The 24,269-nt window shown below is 41.5% G+C and overlaps 3 protein-coding genes and 1 pseudogene across 3 annotated transcripts; 1 reads left to right on the top strand and 3 right to left on the bottom strand.

Moving 5' to 3' along the window:
- Positions 1-1,709: 1,709 nt before the first annotated feature.
- LOC146553005 (zinc finger MYM-type protein 1-like) lies at positions 1,710-5,250 on the bottom strand. Its single transcript, XM_085255539.1, has 2 exons — positions 5,176-5,250; positions 1,710-3,598 (listed from the first exon to the last, which is right to left on the bottom strand). The coding sequence occupies exon 2, from the start codon at positions 3,509-3,511 to the stop codon at positions 2,531-2,533; it is 981 nt and encodes a 326-aa protein (XP_085111665.1). The 5' UTR covers positions 3,512-3,598; positions 5,176-5,250; the 3' UTR covers positions 1,710-2,530.
- A 5,700-nt stretch (positions 5,251-10,950) lies between these two features.
- LOC146553004 (tripartite motif-containing protein 16-like) lies at positions 10,951-13,513 on the bottom strand. The gene has a single exon (XM_085255466.1). The coding sequence runs from the start codon at positions 12,708-12,710 to the stop codon at positions 11,052-11,054; it is 1,659 nt and encodes a 552-aa protein (XP_085111592.1). The 5' UTR covers positions 12,711-13,513; the 3' UTR covers positions 10,951-11,051.
- Positions 13,514-15,431: 1,918 nt separating this feature from the next.
- LOC146553003 (uncharacterized) lies at positions 15,432-17,042 on the top strand (annotated as a pseudogene).
- LOC146553002 (uncharacterized) lies at positions 16,693-24,038 on the bottom strand. Its single transcript, XM_085255553.1, has 4 exons — positions 23,773-24,038; positions 22,933-23,078; positions 21,396-21,674; positions 16,693-20,909 (listed from the first exon to the last, which is right to left on the bottom strand). Exons 3-4 carry the CDS (start codon positions 21,640-21,642, stop codon positions 20,365-20,367), a joined length of 792 nt encoding a protein of 263 aa, XP_085111679.1. The 5' UTR covers positions 21,643-21,674; positions 22,933-23,078; positions 23,773-24,038; the 3' UTR covers positions 16,693-20,364.
- Between the last annotated feature and the right edge of the window lie 231 nt (positions 24,039-24,269).

The following is a 24,269-nucleotide window of genomic DNA, read 5'->3' as shown; positions in this document are numbered from 1 at the left end:
TCAAACAAAAAAGAACTCACTTATTACTGACTGACTGATGATCTATTTTGGAGTTGATCTCGAAACTGATCTACATCTTGATATTTTTCAAAATAATCTTCACTATTGGGGGTGGCTGTAGCTCAGGCGGTAGAGCAGATCATCTACTGATCGGTTCGATTCCCGGCTTCACCTAGTCTGCATTTCAAATATCCTTGGGCAAGATACTAACTCCAAGTTGCCTCAAGTTGCTCTTTGATCTGTGGAATGTGTGTCTGAATGTTGGTAGAAAGCACTAAGAAAAATGTGCTTGTGCGAATGGGAGTGAGTGGGTGAATGCACAAGTTTTGTAAAGCGCTTTGAGTGCTCAAGATTGAGTAGAAAAGCGCTATATAAGAACCAGTCCATTTAAAACTCCCTGTCATGTTTTCACGAATACACATTAAATAGATCTGACTGATACAAACTGTAGGTTTAATATTAATGTTAACACTTCAGAAAAGCGATTACAGTTTTACCGCTGGTCTGTAAATCTTTCTCAGGTTTCCAGATGTTATGCAGCTGTCTGTCTGAGCCGCTCTTCCCCGCTCCAGACGACGATGCCTTCATCCTCGTGTTTCACTACAAGCTGTTCTCCCTCTTGACTGATGCAGAGTTCCTCCTGTTCCTCTTTGATCTGTGGGGGATCTGTGTCCTCCTGGTCCAGATTGAAGTTCCTCTCCTGCTTCCAGACCTGCTGGCCAGCCAGATCTTCCTCCTCCTTACACTTCATGTTGATGTGGGACTTGAGGAACAAAGTAAAAAGAAAAAGATTAGACAGGTAAAGGTGCAGCCTCAGTCAGCAGGGCTGTACACTGTGAGCATGTTGCTCACATATGTGAGAGAGGTTTGTACAAATGTTTCAGAAGCACCATGTGACTCCCTCTCTTTGTTGGAAAGTCTTATTAATTCACTTTATAACTATTACTTTGAAGATAAATTTCTACCATCACAAAAATATTATGAGCTCTTTAAAAACAAACAACGGCAACTACATGACTTAAATTCCATGTTTAGATGAAGGTAATGGTCAATGCCTTTTGACAGGGGAAAAACCTCCACACAGAAGACTCTTACTTGGCTGAATCATAAATTATTCACCATGATTAAAACTGCAGATGAGCAATAATCTGCATTTTATTTTAGCCAAAGAGGAATGTTTCTGTTTGTCTGTGATCTGACTTTTTCTGCTGGGTCCAAATTTCATTTTATCCTGTGTAAGTTTGTTTCTCTTCCTGTTAACTAGCAAAGTCAAAATCACCTTGATTAATTTAACTTTAATTAAATTATAAATGTAATCATTTTATTGAACAATTAATTTCATTTCAATGAAAAACAATTACTTAAAAGAAAGAGATTAAGTTGGAGAGAGACATGTGGCCATCTTTTAGTGAGTTAGACCCTGATTAAGGGCTATTTTTAAAAGTAAAGCCCATCTCTCAAAGTCCCTGCCGGCCTGCCTCCACCTCGGGAAGTCTGTGGGTGCAGACGGAGGTGAGGAGCACCACAGGCGGCAGAGAACTGTCTGTAGCCCCGGAGTGAGGCGTCGTGAACCGAAGCAGACAGCGAACTGTGGCACAGTGCAGAAAACCGAAGCTTTCCCTCCCTGTTTGGTTTTGATGTGTCTCATGAAAGTCTATTGTTAAAAGTTTACCTTTAAAAAAAACGGACGCACTTGTTTGATTAGCTGCTCTCTGATTTTAGCCTGTTAGCTTACAGACTGAGCTCAGATCGTTCCTGTGTTAGTTCATTGAGAACATCACAGTTTTACATACCTGCTACGCAGGGACGTGCAGAGAGGTTTAAATGGGCGGGTGCTCAAAGTTAAAAAAGGGGCAGATAGAACAGGCTGAATAACGACAACTCACATTCATGATGAATCTAATATGGAATTGCATCGTTCTATATGACTGTCATCAGGTGTGGACAATGCAAAGCAAATGTGGCCTTTGTTTTACCTGATGGCGTACAATGTTGCTGTTGAGGGATTACTGCTGTTCCTGCTGCTGATAGTGCTGGAGGGCAGGGCTGTGTTGTTTTGAGACTGTACATATTAAAAAAGCCATAGGTAGCTGATTAAACAAGTGCTTTGAGATAAAAAATAAAATGTAAAAAGATTGGTGACAGCGCTTGGAACCATAAGGCAACAGATTTAAAAAACTGGGAAATAAACTGAAACCAGGATATTAGTAGTACAAAAGACAGGGGTCATGGTAGTGTGAGAATGTATTAAAAAAAATCTATACATACAGTGTTGGTGTCCTGTTAGCACCTTTTAAACATCACAGCATCAACTTTACATGGGAGGGATTAGATTGTAGAACTGTAAAATCTTCTTTCTTTCTTTCTTTCTTTCTTTCTTTCTTTCTTTCAAATATTAAAATACAACAGTAAAAAATAAACCAATAGGAGGATGAATCAAACATTGTGTTAATCAGAAAACAAAAACAACACAGGGTATGTTTTGGAAAGAGCAGGAAGGAATAAGATGCTCTTCATGTCCTGTCCCAAATTATAACAATAACTTTCTGTTTGCCATGTCCCGAAAAATGTCAATGACCTCACTGTGGCTGACTGGAACATCCTTTTCAACTGCCAATAAAAGAAGGTCTGACAACCTCTCCTCTGAGCAAAGGTTACGAAGTTTGTTTTTAACTAGTTTTAGTTTTGAGAAAGAACGCTCAACAGTTGCTGTGGACACTGGGAGTGTTCCATATGTCTTCAGCAGCTCAGTCATGTTGGGGAAGATCAGGTGTGCATTGTTTTCTTTGACCACTGAAAGAATGGATGCCACACTGACTGGTGGGGGGCACGAGTATGACGCATGAAAGACCTTAAGTTCTGTCTGTAATTTGTCTTCCTCCTCAATGTCATAGAACTGGCAGAGTTTCTTCACAGCTTGGTGTGCCTCTGTTGAGATTATTTTCCAGTTCTCTGGGACTGTCAGGGTATGTAAGGCATTCAAGATTTCCCATGTGGAATTATCTCCTCCTTTAAAGCGTCTCAGAAGCTCCTGTGTCATTGTGTCAACAAAAACATAGAACACTTTAACACGGTAGTATTCTTGGGGAGTTGTGAAAGCATGGTCATCAGCAGTAGCTGTTGTGGCAGCAAACTTAAACTTTGCTGGCAATTTCCTCCTCCGAGCTTGTCCAGGGACCTCAGATGGGGGGTCCAGGCCCACTGATGCAGCCTTCTCTCTAGCCTGTTCATAAATTTTCTCAAACTCTTCCTCTGTTCTGATGTGGTCCAGGCTCTGCAAAACACCATCAACAATCTTGTATGCTGCAGCCAGGTCAATATCTGTCTTCTGCAATGCATCAGATGCAGTAGCAGTCACTTGGAAGATGGGACAGGTGATCTCCAGACACAGGATGAATTCAAAATTGATGCTTTTGAGAAGGATCTTTGCATCACCTGCTGAAGAGTCTGGAGGATCTTGCTGTAGTATTTCCTCCAGAAACTGCATGACAGCTGGGAGGATCTTCCTCATTGTCTTGAGGGCAGCTTCTCTGCAGGCCCACCTAGTGTCTGACAGCTTCTGCAGCTCCAGTGGGCACTGCTCGGGGTACAACTTCTCCTGCATTTTAATAAATGCAGAGTGTCGTTTAGATGAATTTGCCACAAAAGTGTAAAGCTTTTCGATTAGGTTGAAAAAGCTGACAAAACACATGTTTGACTTTGCGCTCTCTACTAAAACCAGATTAAGGCAGTGTGCCTGACAGTGGACATATAAGGCCTTTGGATTTTTTTTTGTATTCTTGACTGAAGTCCTTTAAAGCGCCCGCTCATGTTTGCAGCCCCATCATAACCTTGAACCCGGATGTTGTCAATCTTCAGATTATTTTCTTTCAGTAGAGCGATTAGTAGCTTTTCAAGAGCATCTCCAGTTGTTGACTCCACATTACACACCTGAAGGAAGCGCTCCTTGATTTCCATGTTGTGCACATATCTGACAACAAAGGAAACCTGCTCTGTGTGCGACACATCTGTGGTTTCATCCATCATGACACAAAAGGTTTCACATTCTTGAATTTCTGCTTGGATGACACGTCTTACTGATGTGGCCAAAGCTTTAATTATGTCGTTCTGACTTCTGTTTGAGAGGAGCAAGACGAGAGGTCTTTTTCCAGGTCCCTGTCGCTCTTTTATGGCATCAATGTGTAATTTAATTACACTGTCATACTTGCTGAACAACTCAACTAACTCCAAGAAATTTCCTCGATTTTGGCTTGACAAGGTCTCATCATCTCCCCTGAAAGGCATACCCTGTCTTGCCAAGTAAAGAGTGATGTCTATGAAACGAGACAAAATTTCTCTGTTTCTCTCTCTTTCTTTATCTTTTGCAGCTTGTGACACTTGGTCAGCTACTTCAAAAGCTGCCTCCAAGGTTTTTTTTTTTAAATGAGTTCCACCTCACCATACCACACATGTGAGACTCTGATGCACTGTGCTCTTTAATCCTTTCTAAAGCCCTTCTCCACCGACTGAACCCTTCCGTTTTCCAGGTTTTGCGACTTGTGTACTTTTCATCATTTAAGAAAAGACGGCAGCTGAAACAAAACATGGCATCAGCACTTGGAGAATACTCTAGCCATGGATTTTTCTCATACCACTTCTTTTGAAATGATCGTCCCTCTTCATTCTTTGGATATGATGACAGTACTGGTTGGCAGGGTCCAATATTATCACACATTTGAATAAAGGCCTCATCATACTGTATGTGGAATTGTAGGACATGGGCAGGATCAGTTGGGTGTGCAAGTCCAAGTAGGTTTGAGAATGTCCTCTCTATGGCTTCACTAGCTTCACTCTCCTCCTCTCTGGCCTCTGACTCACTCTCTGACTTTCTCACTCCAGGCTCTTTCTCCTGGCTTGTCCTTTCCTCTACATTATCTCTAGGCTCTGCCTGTGACTCAGTCTTTGCCTCACTTCCTCCTTCCATCTCCTCATCTGAACTATCACCCTCCACTTGCTGTTTATCTGAGAACAACAATCTATTATTTAATTATCTACACTTAACAACTTTTGCACCTAGTCCGTGATAAAGTAATGATAGAAAATGTTATAGAACCAAAACATTGCAACTGCTTTAATTACTGTTTTTATCCTTGAATACCTCTACAATGCAACAACTGGTACATGTATTATTGTTACCTGTGCTCTTTTTAATCCAGCTGGTGAGGGATCCACTGCCTTTAGCAGCCTCACACAGCTCCTTTTGTAGCTGTTTCTTCCTCCTCTCCTTACGAGGCATTTCTGGAATATTTGTTATATTATTAGTAATCATTTTTAAAAATCTATACACATAAAACACACACATGCTGTGCTTATTAAATGTTCAAACTGTAGAGATACAATAATTTTACTACTCTAAAATCAGCATTTTATCTCATTTGAAATATAAACCTAATATCATCTGTTACTTAATATATTTTCTTCAAAAACAAGTGTGTGTGTGTGTGTGTGGGGGGGGGGGGGGGGGGGTGAATATCATAAATATAATAATCCATAATTATGTGGATATCCATATTACATCGTTTTTAGTGAAATAAAAACCCTCCAGAAAAGAAGCGAAAAGTCCTGTAACTTACTTTAAAACAAAACATGTTCCCTAAGACTGTGGACAGAGCTACAGACCCCCTTGTAACACCCTTACCCAGTTAGCTAGCAGTTAATGACCACCACTACTTATGCAGTTAATAAAAGGACATGTAATGTTTGTCGCGCTGTTGCACAAACAGCACGCTCATTTATTTCAATTTATTTGTTGCTATAGACTATAATGTGAGCTGTACACCCTACTTACTGTTTTGTTGCAGTCAGCACCTTCCAATTAATTTGCCTCCTCCAGCTCCGCACCACCTAGCTTGCGGAAAATGCGCGTGCACTTTGCGAGCTCGTACCTGGCTCTTAACGAGCGCGCTCTGTTCTCAAGGGCAACCATTGGTTAATGGTAGTCATGTGACTGATGCAAGCCAGATCCTTTTATTTAGCAAAATTGAGATTAATAGTTACATTTTATTGTTGAGGGGCAAAGGCAGGACTCCATACGCAGATACACATTTAAAAAAAAAAAAAAAAAAAAACACAAGAAAGGGGCACTTGAGGCATCCTGGAGGAAAGGGGCGGGTGCTCAAGCACCCTCCGCCCCCTCCCCCCTCTGCACGTCCCTGCTGCTGCGTGACTTCATCTCGGGTCTCCGGCTGATATACAGCAGTCTGAGCCAGTGGCTCAGACTATTACTTTGAAGATAAATTTCTACCATCACAAAAATATTATGACCTCTTTAAAAACAAACAACGGCAACTACATGACTTAAATTCCATGTTTAGATGAAGGTAATGGTCAATGCCTTTTGACAGGGGAAAAACCTCCACACAGAAGAATCTTACTTGGCTGAATCATAAATTATTCACCATGATTAAAACTGCAGATGAGCAATAATCTGCATTTTATTTTAGCCAAAGAGGAATGTTTCTGTTTGTCTGTGATCTGACTTTTTCTGCTGGCTCCAAATTTCATTTTATCCTGTGTAAGTTTGTTTCTCTTCCTGTTAACTAGCAAAGTCAAAATCACCTTGATTCATTTAACTTTAATTCAATTATAAATGTAATCATTTTATTGAACAATTAATTTCATTTCAATGAAAAACAATTACTTAAAAGAAAGAGATTAAGTTGGAGAGAGACATGTGGCCATCTTTTAGTGAGTTAGACCCTGATTAAGGGGTATTTTTAAAAGTAAAGCCCATCTCTCAAAGTCCCTGCCGGTGTTCCAGATCTACTGGCGTTTAGATCAACTGGCGTTGGTCGAACAGATGTGTGGCAGACTTGCGTTTCAGGAGCTGCTACCGACAAACCAGCAAAAAAACGCCAAATGTGTCACCTGTGACACTTGTGAGGTTGTCTCAAACACACTCCGTCAGTCTTGATGCTGTTGAACAACAAAATGTTTAAAAATGTGGCGAGTTTACCTGGTGATATCCTCATGCGCGACGCGATCGCGAAAACGGCAAACAAGTAACACCACGCCGTTGTTGTTCACAGGACACAAAGAATAAACGATCGGGAGACTCTTGTCGTCGTCATCGTTCCCCTCGCACGGTTTATTCCTCCGAATTCAGCGTTTTTGCTTCACAACTACAGCGTGCTGTTTACTTTGTGCACTAACATGGAGTCGAGTCAACCAGCGCCACCTCTGGCCAAGTGCCCCAGCCTACAGCCAGATCAACCTGTGACACACATCTGCACCACGTTTGAATTCGTGTCATGCACATTTGTACCTTTCAATTGTGTCTGTTTGTGCGTCATGCAAATAAACCTTTGAAAAGAATGAAATGATATCATATATTTATTATCAGCCTACATTTGTACAAAATGCCAAATGACATACACATAAGAATCACCATCCTGATATCAATACTTTTGCCCATACGAAAAATGTCGTGAACACACTAATATTTCACCAGTGTTGTAACATCACATGTCGTTAGCGTAGTCTGTCTGTGTCTGCCCTCTGCAAACAAACATGTTAGAGTTGGTTGTGATATACAGTCTGTATAAGTGTGGTCAATCTAATAAACATTTGTAAGGAGATGGCAGTTACTGTGAATGTACAGCAGGTGATTAGTAATAAACAGCCAGACAATGACTCTGACAATCTCATTCAATCTTGCAGATTGCACCTTCTGTGGAAAGTGGTACCACACGGTGTGTGTGGACTTCCCTTGTGCAGAAGGCGACTACAAATGTTGTGGGTGCTAAATAAACAGAAAAAAGTGATCCCTGTTGTTTTTGCTTACTGATTGTTTTTAGTGTTGACAATCCACATTGCTGGCATTGCATCTTTCAACATGTTTGTGGGCAGATTTGGATGTACCAGGGGTAAGTGCAGCCACTCAGCCTCTACTCACTGTGATCATAGCAGCAGGTGCAGATGTGTCACAAGTTAATCTAGTAGTGGGCTATGGTCATGTGTTAGTGGTGGGAACAGTCATATCCACTCACTCTCACTGGCAGTTTATTACTAATCACTGTGTAACTGCTGTGAATTCAAAGTTACTGCCGTCTCCTTACAAATGTTCATTAGATTAACCACACTTATACAGACTGTATATAACTCCAGCCATGTTGATGAATTGCCTATATTGGCTGGAAATATTCATTTTCAGGGAAAAGACACAGACAGACTATGCTAGCGACATGTGATGTTACAACACTAATGAAATATTGATGTGTCATATTTGTCCAAGGCGTATTTCATTGTTATGGAAAAAGAGAATATTAAAATCATGATGACCAATTGGAGTGGTGATTTCTATGACTTTGTGTATATAATTTGGAATTTTGTACAAATGTAGGCTGATAATAAATATATGATATCATTTCATTCTTTTCAAAGGTTTATTTGCATGACGCACAAACAGACACAATTGAAAGGTACAAATGTGCATGACACGAATTCAAACGTGGTGCAGATGTGTGTCACAGGTTGATCTGGCTGTAGGCTGTGGCACTTGGCCAGAGGTGGCGCTGGTTGACTCGACTCCATGTTAGTGCACAAAGTAAACAGCACGCTGTAGTTGTGAAGCAAAAACGCTGAATTCGGAGGAATAAACCGTGCGAGGGGAACGATGACGACGACAAGAGTCTCCCGATCGTTTACTCTTTGTGTCCTGTGAACAACAACGGCGTGGTGTTACTTGTTTGCTGTTTTCGCGATCGCGTCGCGCATGAGGATATCACCAGGTAAACTCGCCACATTTTTAAGCATTTTGTTGTTCAACAGCATCAAGACTGACGGAGTGTGTTTGAGATAACCTCACAAGTGTCACAGGTGACACATTTGGCGTTTTTTTGCTGGTTTGTCGGTAGGAGCTACTGAAACGCAAGACTGCCACACATCTGTTCGACCAACGCCAGTTGATCTAAACGCCAGTAGATCTGGAACACCGGCCTGCCTCCACCTCGGGAAGTCTGTGGGTGCAGACGGAGGTGAGGAGCACCACAGGCGGCAGAGAACTGTCTGTAGCCCCGGAGTGAGGCGTCGTGAACCGAAGCAGACAGCGAACTGTGGCACAGTGCAGAAAACCGAAGCTTTCCCTCCCTGTTTGGTTTTGATGTGTCTCATGAAAGTCTATTGTTAAAAGTTGACCTTTAAAAAAAACGGACGCACTTGTTTGATTAGCTGCTCTCTGATTTTAGCCTGTTAGCTTACAGACTGAGCTCAGATCGTTCCTGTGTTAGTTCATTGAGAACATCACAGTTTTACATACCTGCTGCGTGACTTCATCTCGGGTCTCCGGCTGATATACAGCAGTCTGAGCCAGTGGCGGATCTCATCATCCTGGACGACTGTTTTTAATGTTTTTAACCACGGAGATTTCTTCTGCATCATCAGTCTCTCATTGTTAAACTCTCCCAGAAACTGAAGACAGTTGTGCCATTTCCGCGCTTCTTCTTCTTCTATTGAGTAGACGGCAGACTACACATGTCCAAGGGTAATACTGTCCTCCTCAGGCCATTGGCATCAAGTCAAAGCCTTAAAGTCTGGTACTTTGCGCATGGTCATTTTTTACGAACAGCAGAATCACAAGACAAAGCGTGCCAATGTTTATACTTTTCACTGTGACTGCCAAATAGATGAAAAAGTAGATGTTAAAAAACAACTTATAGTTTTGTCATTGGGCTGGTAGAAAGCTATGAGTTTCTGTCCCTTTGTCTGACCTTAGAGACTTATTTTAAAAGGAAACATTACAATCCTTTAAAGCAAGTATTTTCACCTCTGTTCCCCCCTCTGTACTTAGCTTTTTTGTTGTCATGTCAGTAATTGTCCAGTTGATGGCTCCCTTGGATCACAAGCCTGTCTCATGAGTCCAAGTGAATATATTCTTAATAAACAGCTTTGAAGAATTTGTGACCAACTTTGTTTAATTCGGAACATCATCATCATGAGTCAAACTCACTCTTGGATCTACAAAATATTTAACAAAAACAAACATCACTGAATCATAAGGTATTTGCTCCAACTCTTAGTCCAGAAACACATGAGTGAACTAGATCAGCTGCTCCTCCAGTTCAGCTGTGGATTTATATCATTATTTATATTTGTAAAGTGGATATGCAGTTTTTCAGTACTAATATAAGCATTTTATATCATTGCTTTATTGACAGATGTTTGGTGTTCAAGGTCAGGCATCAGTTTGAAAAAAAAAACAAACAAACACACTGAGTTGAACTTGAACTTCCTACTGACAAAAACTAAAATTGGTGCAAAAATAACCAGAAACATATAAGAAGCATCCTGGAGGTGCTGCAGACAAGATAGGACCAATAACATGTCAACAGGAAATCCTTTTTACTAATTTGTTTATTTCTTTTTAGATTTTTACTCTCCATTTTAAGCCATGATGTTTGCTGATACTGTGTTCCTACTGTTTGTTCTCATTAATAGTTCTGTTTTTAACATTCTGTGCTGAAGCTGGAGGAAATGTTTCTACAGTGTCAGATGATACAGCTCCAAACTAAATAAGTGACTAACTAACGATGCTTTAATACACTTTACTATAAATTATGATATAGTGCACTTTCTTAAAATTTCTTATTGCTCTGTAATTAATTGTTTTCTTTATAAATGTACAAATGAGAATAAAATCTGTGTGATAAAGGAAGGTCTGTAGACTTCTCTGTTAAGATCAGTGAAGAGAAACAACAACATACAAATACCTAAGAAAAATATTCAGTAAACATTTAGAAGATAGAGAAGTTTATGTTGTCATGTGGAGAAATTTTTCAAATAAAAATATCCATAAGCATTGATAGTCTCCATGGCTGAACAGACACAGGAAAGAGCTCCACCTATAAAACGTAAAAACATCAAGACAACATGTTGCAGATGTCGAGGTACTGCCCATAATGTTTGACTGACATCTGATTTATGTGCAGCACATAAATACCACAATAATGATGGAGAGAAACTAAAAGGGAACTAAAATACAGATTTAAACTTACAACAATATGAAAGACTTCAGTCTATTTCACTTTAATCAACTCAGCAGTGTCTCCAACCATCAGTCCAGCATAGAGCGGCTGAGTGAATGTGGTCTGGACTCTGTGGAGGAGAGTCATGGTTTCAGAGACGCTGTAGAAGGACAAAATACCTGCTCTGTGATCCAGGTACACTCCTACTCTGGAGGAACGAGGACCTGAGACACGAGTTTGGATGTTGTTGTACAAAAATGTAAAACTGTTGTTGTTACAATATAATGACCAAGATTTGTCATTATATCCAAATCCACATTCAATCCCTCCTTCTCTGCTGATATTCTTGTATGCGACTGCTACATAAACTCCCCCTCTCCACTCCACCTCCCAGTAACAACGTCCAGTCAGACTCTCTCTACTCAGGACCTGAGACCACCAAGTGAATCTGTCTGGATGATCAGAATAAGACTGTTGTTGTTTCATTAATGTTGCTTTTCTGTTCCCCTCTGATAATAACAGCTTTTTGTTTGCTGTGTTTGGATCCAGTGTGATTTCACATGAATATTTTAAGAATCCAGCTCTAGTCTTTGGCTCTGGTTGTGACAGTGAAACATCCACTTCAGTGACTGTCAGTGAGATCTTTGTCCATTCCTCTCTCAGAATGTCCTGTAGTTTATCTCTGACCTCTGACACAGCTGCTGTCACATCCTCAAAGTAGCTCAGAGGACGGATATTGATGCTGGATGAGTCTGTAGACTCACTGAGTGCTGACAGTGAGGGGTAGTTGTGTAGAAACTGGATGTGATCCTCTGTGTGTGAGAGCTGCTTCAGCTCAGCATCTTTCCTCTTCAGCTCAGTGATCTCCTGCTCCAGCTTCTCCTGAAGCTCTTTGACTCGACTCACTTCAGTTTCCTGCTGGGATCTGATCTGCTGCTTCACATCAGAGCTTCTTTTCTGGATGAGATGGATCAGCTCAGTGAAGATCTTCTCACTGTGCTCCACTGTTTGATCAGCAGACTGATTGATGGCCTCCACCTCCTGTTGAAGCAGCTTCACATCTTTCTCTCTGTCCTGGATTCTCTGCTGGATGTTTTGTCGACTCACCTCCAGCTCTCTCTGCCTCTCAGTCCTTTCTGCTGCAGCTGAGACTGTGTCGTGGCCTTTATGTTCATCCACAGAGCAGAGATAACAGATACTCTGCTGATCAGTACGGCAGAACATCTTCATCACCTCATCATGACGAGAGCAGATGTTCTCCTGGAGCTTCTTGGAGGGCTCCACCAGCTTGTGTTTGTCAAATGCAGGACATTCATAATGAAGCTTAACATGTTTCTCACAGTAAGAGACCAAACACACCAGACAGGACTTGAAGGCTTTCATTTTTCTCCCAGTGCAGACATCACAGGCCACATCTTCAGGTCCAGCATAGCAGTGATCAGCAGGAGCAGCTTGGAGTCCAGTCTTCTTCAGCTCCTCCACTAAAACTGCTAACATGGTGTTTTTCACCAGGACAGGCCTCGCTGTGAAAGTCTGTCTGCACTGAGGGCAGCTGTAGATTTTCTTCTTTTCCTCTTCATCCCAGAAGCTTTCAATACACTTCATGCAGTAGCTGTGTCCACAGGGAATAGTCACTGGATCCTTCAGTAGATCCAAACAGATCGAACAAGAGAAGGTTTCTCGGTCCAGCTGAACACTTTTCTGCGCCATTTCACCCAACAGTGTCAGTGACTGTGTGAGTTTCACTTCCTCAGAACTGAAACTGCTCTGATCTAAACAACATAGGTTTCTGTAGCGAATGGGATCTGTCAGCTCTTATACGTCACCACATGTTGGTTGCACCCATCTTCAAACTGCAGATCAGAAGGGGAGGGAACAAGGGAACATGTGGACAGAGAGGAGGTGCTGAGTTAGAGAGCAGGAAGAGGGAGGGTTATCAGACACTAATTCAATCCTGGAACATGTGAGCCTGTGAGTTTTTCATTTAAAAATAGCACTGCTCAGCCTTTAAAGTTGTTAAATAAACTTAACATTTAAAAGACAATCTTTTTATGTAAATTAGTTTAAATTATCATTTTAGTCATTACAGGATATCAAATACTGCAGCTGAACTAAGAAATTGTTGTAGAAAAAAGCAATAAAAGGTCGTTCCCCCTCTGTCCCCTCCTGGTCACCTGTGCCTCAATTTTATGAGATGAGATGGATCAGCTCAGTGAAGATCTTCTCACTGTGCTCACTGTTTTATCAGCAGACTGATTTTATTCCACAACCTAGACATCCACATTACTCACACTCTCATAACACATACATATAGGGCCTTGGGATCGGGCATGTTATACGGTGTCCAGAGGACAGTCTTTGTATTCAACCTCACCTCTGGCGCCGGTGCCCACCTCTCAGTTTTAAATGCATGTAGACATTGAGGGTTCTCAGGAGAGGCCGTGCTGTACAGTACATGTACAGTGTCCATTTGTGTCTGTATCCAGGTTGGATGAGCACCGAGTATTTGTATATGTGTGCATGAGGGTGGGAATGCATGTTTAGGTCTGTGTGCGCCTATTCGTCTGTGTCTATATGTCAGCTCGGGTCTTACACTCCACCCCCTTGGAACATCTCAGGCCCTCCAAGGTATGGAGGCCTATTTCCCCTCACCACACTCCCTGGTTGATGAACTCAGACATCGGTGCGTTCTTGGTGTCCAGGGCTGGACGCTCAGGTCTGTACCAGCTCACTCCCCGGTACGGCTGCTTGGTGGGGCCTGGTGCCTGTGGCTCGGTCGGGCCCCTTGCGGGGGCTCGATTCACTCTGGCACAGCTGACTGCCGGCAGAGCCCGCGTGTACGTCACTGCAGCCCCCTCTGGCTTCTGCTCTGTGGCTGTTGGGTGACCCCTCATCTGGGGTTCTCCTCAGCTCTTCCCAGGAAGGTGGCACGGTTGCCCCTCCGGTGGTCCTCTTTGGGCGCTCGCACTCTGGGGGCCTCTGGATGTCTGGGGCCTGGATCTCCTCCATGCCTGCTTCATGCCCTGGGGGACGGGGCTGTGGCTCCCCACACCAGCAGATCGTTACATGGAGAAGCCTTTTGAATAGACGAGCACTCATCCACACAGGTGTTCACACACACAAGCTACACCTTTCTTGGCTGCTACCTCAAACCACATTGTGCGATGTCAATCTTGCGTGCTGCACAATCACATTCAGTATTTAATATTTACTGTTATTTACACTTAGCTAGATTATTGCAATGGTGTTGTGTTATTATGTTGCTCTCTTTTTTGCTTGTTTTCTCTTATTTTCTTCTCTCAACAGGTGACCTGAGAGATATTTTTTAAGTGCCCTTTCTCACTGTCCCTCTTCCCCTTTTCTTTCTTTCTTTCTTTCTTTCTTTCTTTCTTTCTTTCTTTCTTTCTTTCTTATCCCCCAGTCATGTCTGTCCTATCTGTAACAGCTGAAAATAAATTAAAATAAATAAATAATAACAAAGGTTGATCAAATAGACCAATATGGCAAGGCCGTGATGGTCCATTTGGTAAATTAAGTTAGTTGGGCATCTTTTTTGGCCTTCAGACAATAATTCTGATGGCTAAAAAACAACAAGGAAAGAAAGAAAGAAAGAAAGAAAGAAAGAAAGAAAGAAAGAAAGAAAGAAAGAAAGAAAGAAAGAGAAAAAAGTAATAAAAATGTCTCTAAAACATCTTTTAAGATGAATCTTTTTATGATTGAGTAAAAAAAAAAATGCTAAAATTAGAGTGCAGTGTTGAGTAAAATGGTTTTATTAAAATTTAATTGACCCTTTGAAATTATTTGTTGGAAGTCTTAAATCCCACTGAACAGGGGAAGAGAAAGAGACAGAGACACAAAGATAGCAACACAGAGGTAAATAAACATGGAGACAAGACACTGAGAATAAGACAGAAGGGGAAATGCCCAAAGTCTCATATCTCTGACAAGTTAAGTCACTTTTATTCATAAAAAAAACCCAGAACTTAAATATAATTATAAACCACACATAAACATAATCATACACTCAACAAAAATATAAACGCAACACCTTTGTTTCTGCTCCGATTTGACATGGGATGGACATAAAGACCTAAAAGTCACTCCAGATACACAATATTACCATCCCTCCCAAACATTGTTCACAAATCAGTCTAAATGTGTGATAGTGAGCACTTCTGCTTTGCTGAGATAATCCATCCCACCTCACAGGTGTGCCACATCAGGATGCTGATCTGACATCATGAGTAGCGCACAGGTGTACCTCAGACTGCCCACAACAAAAGGCCACCCTGGAATGTGCAGTTTTTTGCTTTATTGGGGGTCTGGGGACTCAGAACCGGTCAGTATCTGGTGTGACCACCATTTGCCTCATGCAGTGCAACACATCGTCTTCGCATGGAGTCTATCAGATTGTCAATTGTGGCCTGTGGAATGTTGGTCCACTCCTCTTCAATGGCTGTGCGAGGTTGTTGGATATTAGTGGGAACTGGTACACGCTGTCGTATACGCCGGTCAAGCACATCCAGAACATGCTCAATGGGTGACATGTCCGGTGAGTATGCTGGCCATGCAAGAACTGGGACATTCTCAGCTTCCAAGAACTGTGTACAGATCCTTGCAACATGGGGCCGTGCATTATCTTGCTGGAACATGAGGTGATGTTCATGGATGTATGGCACAACAATGGGCCTCAGGATCTCATCACGGTATCTCTGTGCATTCAGAATGCCATCAATGAAATGCACCCGTGTTCTTCGTCCATAACAGATGCCTGCCCATACCATAACCCCACCACCACCATGGGCCACTCGATCCACAACATTGACATCAGCAAAGCGCTCACCCACACGACGCCACACACGCTGTCTGCCATCTGCCCTGAACAATGTGAACCGAGATTCATCCGTGAAGAGAACACCTCTCCAACGTGCCAGACGCCATCGAATGTGAGCATTTGCCCACACAAGTCTGTTGCGGCGACGAGCTGGAGTCAGGTCAAGACCCCGATGAGGACGGCGAGCATGCAGTTGAGCCTCCCTGAGACGGTTTCTGACAGTTTGTGCAGAAATTGTTTGGTTGTGCACACCAATTGTTCCAGCAGCTGTCTGAGTGGCTGGTCTCAGACGATCTTGGAGGTGAACCTGCTGGATGTGGAGGTCCTGGGCTGGTGTGGTTACACGTGGTCTGCGGTTGTGAGGCCGGTTGGATGTGCTGCCATATTCTCTGAAACGCCTGTGGAGACGGCTTATGGTTGAGGGATGAACATTCAATGCACGGGCAACAGATCTGGTTGACATTCCTGCTGTCAGCATGCCAATTGCACGCTCCCTCAATGCATGTGGCATCTGTGGCATTTTGCTGTGAGATAAAACTGCACATTCCAGGGTGGCCTTTTGTTGTGGGCAGTCTGAGGTACACCTGTGCACTACTCATGATGTCAGATCAGCATCTTGATGTGGCACACCTGTGAGGTGGGATGGATTATCTCAGCAAAGCAGAAGTGCTCACTATCACACATTTAGACTGATTTGTGAACAATGTTTGGGAGGGATGGTTATATTGTGTATCTGGAGTGACTTTTAGGTCTTTATGTCCATCCCATGTCAAATCGGAGCAGAAACAAAGGTGTTGCGTTTATATTTTTGTTGAGTGTAGAACAATTAAAAGTAAAACATACCAAAAACACATCAAATGGAGAGTGAAGCAAATATTATTAATAACAACAAATGCACATATTAATAATATAAACCAAAATCCTTCAATAAAAAGGCTACAAACAGAAACAACAATTTGAAACAGCAATAAGAAAACAGTGAAAGTGACTACAGATATAGACCTTCCTAGGGAGGCCTGAAGTGCAAACATACCCTCTACACTCCCTTCATAAAACAGGGGACCATGATTACCACCATAGTTGGCCGGTCTGAAGGCACTGACCTCAACTTCCATACAATGTTTGAGCAGGACAACCAGGACAGACCCACAACATACAGAGCCTTAAGGGACCGCAGGCAAATCTCATCCACCCCACCACCACAGTGATGGGCAAGTCTCCCTGCCCACTGTACAAAATGTGCTTCACAGACGTTGTTTCATGTTGTAAAGATTGTGCCTTAAAAAAATAGCCACAAGAAGTTTTAAAGAAATCTTTATTTCACTTTTAAGACACATAACCAACACCAACATACGAATCAACAGGATGAGCACATGCTGAAATTCAGTCTTCATGAAAATCAAGATTAAATCACAAAATGTTTGGTCTCATGTGTGTTTCTTTCCAGCTTTGACTCTGTGGAGTAAAACCTCTCCACTAAACAAAAAAATAAAACATCTCAGCAACTTTTTTGTCACCTCCACAGCTCAACACGATACAAATATCACATCAAATGAATGTAAATACGTGTTTCATCTTCATTACAGGTTTTAATGGAATATGCAACAAACAGAATTAGGGCTGTGACATATCATATGATCTGCAATAATACTGGTATAAATGTTTACAAAAAAGTGTGTTTAGAGGAACATCATGTGTTTGCATTCACCCCAATGAGTCAACCCCAGTCATGTCTCACAGCCAGAGCCATATGTCGGGCTCCAGTCACAGTTTGGTAGCTGAATGTTCGCAAAATATGCAAGAAAACTTTTCCCACTGAAAGTGAAAAAAGCAAACCTGTTACAACACTTTAAGCAAAAACACACTTGAGTACAACCGGGCTGTGAAGGCACGTGAGCAGGAGATACTAGCAGCAGTGATGTGCGACCCAAAGGTAAACAAATGATTCAACCATGCATCACTGGAGCACTCGCGAGTTACATTTCATATAACAGCAAGAGCAGTCAGTGGATGGAAATTACTGATGTGCTACACGGTGGAAAAGCAGGAGGTTAAAAAGCTCGACCCAAGATGAAACAAACCAGGTAGAATTTCTTTTCCTTATATGCAGAGGTGGAAAGAGTACTAAAATATTTTACTCAAGTAAAAGTACTATTACTTTGCTGAAATTTTACTCAAGTACAAGTAAAATTACCTGTCTAAAAATGTACTCAAGTAAAAGTAAAAAGTAGCTCATTTAAAATGTACTCAGAGTAAAAGTTACATAGTTACTTTTCTGTCAGCAGGAGGACAGCCGCTTCTGAGTAGTGCAAAAAAGGACAGTGGGATATAAATCTCAAAGTAGTTCTTTTTTAGTGAAAAGAAAAACTTTACAAATTAAAGTGCAGTGGCAGTTAAACTGCAAGTCTATACATGAAAATGGATAATGGTCACCAAACCAATCAACCAAACCAAACCGTCAGGTATCACAGTGTTTTCAATACAAAACCATATCATTCTTTCACATGAGAATGTGTTCTAAACTGTCAAATAAGAGAACAAGTACTGAACTGAACGGCAGCTGCTTTAAAAATGTTTTTGAATTTTTTAAACTTGGCCCTGCCCTACTGTACCTCTAGATTAAAGTTCCTTTGTATCCATCCTAGAGTGTTACTCTCTGAACTTCCTGTTAATTTTGAGGAGCAGTTGATTTTCAGAGTTAGTAGAGTTCATCCTTGCTCACTTTGCAGTGAACAGTAGTCCAGCACAGCTAAAGAGACGCTCGAAGGCAGCTGAGGCAGGCAGGCCAGTGTTAAGTTTGAGAGAAAGTTTTTTGATGTCCCTAATAAGACATCAATGCATTACATAGCTACCGCTGGTAAATTATACCAATATACCTCGTGGGTTTTTTTTATTGGACAGTAACAGGCTAGTTAACGGGAGGTTGCAAGTGCTAATTAACAAGTAACAGAAGTCAGCTGTCTTTGACTAATCTAAGGTAAGTGAGCGCTCTGTTATTCTTTTGCCTGCAGTGTGAACATATGTGGGTTAAGTAAGAAAGTAGCCGCTTCTGTCTTTAATTTAACTCTTTTTTTAAATAAATTCTTATTATTAACAAACAGGAAAAACGTAGGTAAACACATTTTCTTTTGGCAATTTACCAACCCAGTAAAAAAAATGTAAGTTGCGTGGACAACAACGTGCCCGATTACAGCAAGTTGCTAGTACCAACCAACGTTATCTGTGTTCTTCACAGATGTCTTAACTTAATGTGATTAATTTGAACACAGCCTTTTTGCTACCATAACGGTACGAGTTGTATTTAACTTACCTCCACATGCTTGCGCAGGTTTGATGTGGAATTTTTAAAAGCTGCTAACTCGGTCTCTCTGGGCAAACACAGCTTACACTGCATAATAAAGCTGTTGCCTTTCTTGCACTTGAAGCCGAAATGGTCCCTTAAATACGGCCAGGGGTTCACATCCGTTTCTTCGAGTTCAGGGTCAGCAGAATTCGACGGGGCTTCTTTTTTCACTGGATCCATAACACCGATGTCAGACTCCATCTTTAACGTGACCTTAGCGCCAATTTGTTCTACTACCCATCATTCCCTGCAGTATTTCCGAAGCGCAATGGTTTTTTTAATTTACTCAGTAACGGGTGTGATTGAAAACGTAGCGAACTACAATACTTTTTAAAATATATACTTAAGTAAAAGTAAAATTACAGACTTGAAAAATGACTTTAAAAAGTACAAATACACAAAAAAACTACTCAATTACAGTAACGCAAGTAAATGTAATTCGTTACTTTCCACCTCTGCTTATATGACAGAATTGTGCAGGCTCCGCATTACAAGGTTATTTTGGATATTAAGCTAGAGTGTAAGCACTTGTAATACACTTTTCTTAAAACTTCCAGGAAAAACACCCCTGAGGATACTTATGTGCTCATATTTCATGTATGCCGTGTCACTAACATTGCACTATAATGTTGTTCATAGAGTATTTAAAGGTAGAATGGGAGGCAGAGCCTTCAGCTTTTAAGATTAGACTTAAAACTTTCCTTGTTGCAGATGGGGGTCCCTCCCTGAGCCTGGTTCTGCTGGAGGTTTCTTCCTGTTAAAAAGGAGTTTTTCCTTCCCACTGTCGCCAAAACGCTTGCTAATAGGGGGTCATATGACTGTTTGGGTTTTCTCTGTTTTCATTGTATTATTGTTGGGTCTTTACCTTACAATATCAAGCACCTTGAGGTGGCCACATTTTCACACTTTGAATTAGCTAAGCTGTCATCAGTGACAGCAGCTCACTGGAAGAGAAAGATGGAAAATCCATCATTTACTTACACATATAAATGCTGCTGCCTGCCGAGCTGATAAAATGTACATTATTTTTTTTAAATGTAAGTTTCTTGAAATATTATTTTGAGGCTATATCTCCCACCCCTACATACAATAAACAATACAGAGTTTTTTAAGGAAGGAGGTCATCTGATCTGCTCTGATCTGGCTTCTCAGTGGACTGCTTCATCTGACAGTTCTCCCACTTTTAACTAGTGTGAATCCTCATGTGTCTTTGTAACTGTATCCTCTGAATGAAGCTTTTCACCTGTGTGGATTCTCATGTGAGTTTTCAAGTTTATCATCAGGCTGAATCTTTTTCCGCAGGTGCTGCAAGAATGTGGCTTCTCACCTGTGTGAACCCTCATATGTCTCGTTAGTTTGGATCTGTACTCAAAGGTTTTTCCACAAATCTCACATTTCACAAACTTTTTACTTGTGTCAGTTTTACGCTGACTCTCTGACACAGGAAAGTTGTCTTGCTGATCTCTGCTCTCTGGTTCAGGAGAGCTGGAAGAAAGGAGATGTTCACTGTCCAGCTCTGGCTCACTTTCCTCATAAGTAGGAGCCACCATGAAGATAATAATGCCTTCAGTCTCCTGCTTCACTACAAGCTGATCTACGTCCTGACTGGTGCAAGGTTCCTCCTCTTCCTCTTTTATCTGTGGAAGCTCCGGATCCTCCTGGTCGAGGCTGAAGTTTCTCTCCTGGTCCCCAAAAACCAGTTCCTCCTCACATTCATGCTGTTGTGGGAAAGCTGAGGTGACAAATGGACAAAATTACTTGTCTTAGATAAATATAGAAGTATAACAAGAATGACTACTCGGCAGTGGTGTCTACAGCTGTCCATTTCCAACTCTACAACAGAGTTTAATCAAAATATCATCAGAAATATCATCATATCATTTACCCAGACCTGGAAACTGTTAAAATAAGATTTCATGCACTCACTTCTAACACGTTAGTAAATTTCTATGCACCAATCACAGTTTGTCCACCAATTACTGTTGGAAAGATGTTTATGTAAATGATAAGACAAACATCAGACAGAAGGGGAAATTTAAAAGTAGGATTAAAATATGTGGATAAAAAGCAGCGAAGCTCTCAGAAAACCTCGACTAACAATCAGCTGAGTTTATTTAAACACTGGCCTTGAAGAACTCTGATGTGTTTCCAAAATATCTTTATTGAATGAATTAAAGTCATATTAATTTTTAGGTAAGACCATTACGGTTTTACATACCCCTGCTGTGTAAGTTCATTTCAGGTTTCCAGATGTTATCCAGCTGTCTGAGCTGCTCTTCTTCAGTCCAGATGAGGCCTTCATCCTCCTGTTTGAGTACAATCTTTTCTACGTCATCGCTGATGCAGAGTTCCTCCTCTTCCTCTTTGATCTGTGGAGGATCTGGGCCCTCCTGGTCCAGACTGGAGTTCCTCTCCTGGTTGGAGACCTGCTGGTCATACAGGCCCTCCTCTTCCTCACACTTCATGTTAGGGGGAGATCTTGAGGAACAAAGGGTCACTGAGGAAAAAGGTTAATAATGTGATGACAGGAAAACACATCTGAGCAAATATAGTCCACTCTGAGCATGTCCTCATATGGGAGTGAAATTTAAACTGTACAAATGTGAAAAATGAAAGTGTAAGTTACTCTCGAGCTCTGATACTCTTATTAGGAAAGTTCAGAGTACAAATCATTCAGGTAGCTGCTGCCAGCTTCACGCTGCAAGTAAATGTTTGTCATTGTTGTAGATTAAACTGAAAATCTCACAGTGCCATAGCAGATAAGTACCAGTCAGGTTTCACAGCCAGTCATTGCACAGAATCAACCCAACTAAAGTCATCAGTGATCTGAAGATTATTAGGGACTCAGAGTTTCAGTCTTAGTTCTATTTGATCTCATTGCTGCCTTTGATACTGTTGATCATGACATTTTAAATCAAAGGTTTCATCATTTAGTTGGTTTAACCGGACAGTTTTCAATTGGCTCTCGACCTTTGACCCAGTTAAACCTCTCAGGTCATCAGGTTCAGATCTGTTAACTGTTCCCAAAATCAGATGTAAGTGTGCTAAGAGTGTGTTCAGTTACTGTGCTCCTGTTCTTTGGAGCATGCAGCCATAGTTTGCCTGCTGTGGCAAAACTAACAACTATGTTTCCATGCTTTGTGAATAACACTGACATCTGTGAGATTTGAGCTGATTTAGTTCGAGTTAAGACTGTTTATTAGAACATTACAAAGTTATTTTAAAAACTTCATCATTTTCTTGAACCCAAATATAATTCAGTTGAAAAATATACATTTTAAAATGAGGTGAGGATGGTGGGGGAGGCACGATGGTCTTGTAGGGTTAGACCCTGATTAAAGGGTATTTTTGAAAGTAAAGCCCATCTCTCAAAGTCCCTGCCGGCCTGCCTCCACCTCGGGAAGCCTGTGGGTGCAGACGGAGGTGAGGAGCACCACAGGCGGCAGAGGACTGTCTGTAGCCCCGGAGTGAGGCGTCGTGAACCGAAGCAGACAGCGAACTGTGGCACAGTGCAGAAAACAGAAGCTTTCCCTCCCTGCCTCCTTTATCTTAATCTTCTAAATAAATCTTCTATAAAGGCACTTTCTCTCGGTCTCAAGGTTTGTTTAATGCTAAAAGTTCACCGTAAAAAAGAGACGCACTTGTGTGATTAGCCGCTCCCTGATTTCAGTATGTTAGCCTACAAGCTGAGCTCTGATCAGGTCCTACATGAGTTGTATTCTTGTGTTAGTCCACTGAGACCATCGCAGTTTTACCTGTTATGCGTAACTTTATCTCGGGTTTCCGGCTGATATCCAGCAGTCTCTGCTGAAGGTTGATCTCATACTGGACGATCAGACGTTCTGTTAACCTCAGAGCAGATTTCTTCTGCAGCAGTCAGCCAGTCTCTCCACTATTGCTTCTAAACGAACAATAAAAAAAATGTAATTATAGAAAAACACTTCTGAGAAGATAAAGTTTTAGTTAAAGTCTGTAATGAGGGCATGTTGCTCACATTTGCAGGTGAAATTAAAAGTGTGTAAAAATGAAGTTATTTGTGCACTCTGATGCAAATGAGAACTTGAGTTCTGACATTTTTCAGCAACATTAAGAGTAAAAAAAACCTTTCAAACAAAAAAGAACTCACTTATTACTGACTGACTGATGATCTATTTTGGAGTTGATCTCGAAACTGATCTACATCTTGATATTTTTCAAAATAATCTTCACTATTGGGGGTGGCTGTAGCTCAGGCGGTAGAGCAGATCATCTACTGATCGGTTCGATTCCCGGCTTCACCTAGTCTGCATTTCAAATATCCTTGGGCAAGATACTAACTCCAAGTTGCCAAAAGTTGCTCTTTGATCTGTGGAATGTGTGTCTGAATGTTGGTAGAAAGCACTAAGAAAAATGTGCTTGTGCGAATGGGAGTGAGTGGGTGAATGCACAAGTTTTGTAAAGCGCTTTGAGTGCTCAAGATTGAGTAGAAAAGCGCTATATAAGAACCAGTCCATTTAAAACTCCCTGTCATGTTTTCACGAATACACATTAAATAGATCTGACTGATACAAACTGTAGGTTTAATATTAATGTTAACACTTCAGAAAAGCGATTACAGTTTTACCGCTGGTCTGTAAATCTTTCTCAGGTTTCCAGATGTTATGCAGCTGTCTGAGCCGCTCTTCCCCGCTCCAGACGACGATGCCTTCATCCTCGTGTTTCACTACAAGCTGTTCTCCCTCTTGACTGATGCAGAGTTCCTCCTGTTCCTCTTTGATCTGTGGGGGATCTGTGTCCTCCTGGTCCAGATTGAAGTTCCTCTCCTGCTTCCAGACCTGCTGGCCAGCCAGATCTTCCTCCTCCTTACACTTCATGTTGATGTGGGACTTGAGGAACAAAGTAAAAAGAAAAAGATTAGACAGGTAAAGGTGCAGCCTCAGTCAGCAGGGCTGTACACTGTGAGCATGTTGCTCACATATGTGAGAGAGGTTTGTACAAATGTTTCAGAAGCACCATGTGACTCCCTCTCTTTGTTGGAAAGTCTTATTAATTCACTTTATAACTATTACTTTGAAGATAAATTTCTACCATCACAAAAATATTATGACCTCTT

Source organism: Mchenga conophoros, linkage group LG18 (genome assembly GCF_057382185.1).
Source record: "Mchenga conophoros isolate Kocher_MC1m ecotype Shallow Benthic linkage group LG18, M_conophoros_male_GT1.1, whole genome shotgun sequence".
In the NCBI taxonomy this organism is placed as follows: Eukaryota; Metazoa; Chordata; class Actinopteri; order Cichliformes; family Cichlidae; genus Mchenga; species Mchenga conophoros.
The sequence above is the reverse complement of the archived record's forward strand: the minus strand, read 5'-3'. Positions and strand labels throughout refer to the sequence as shown.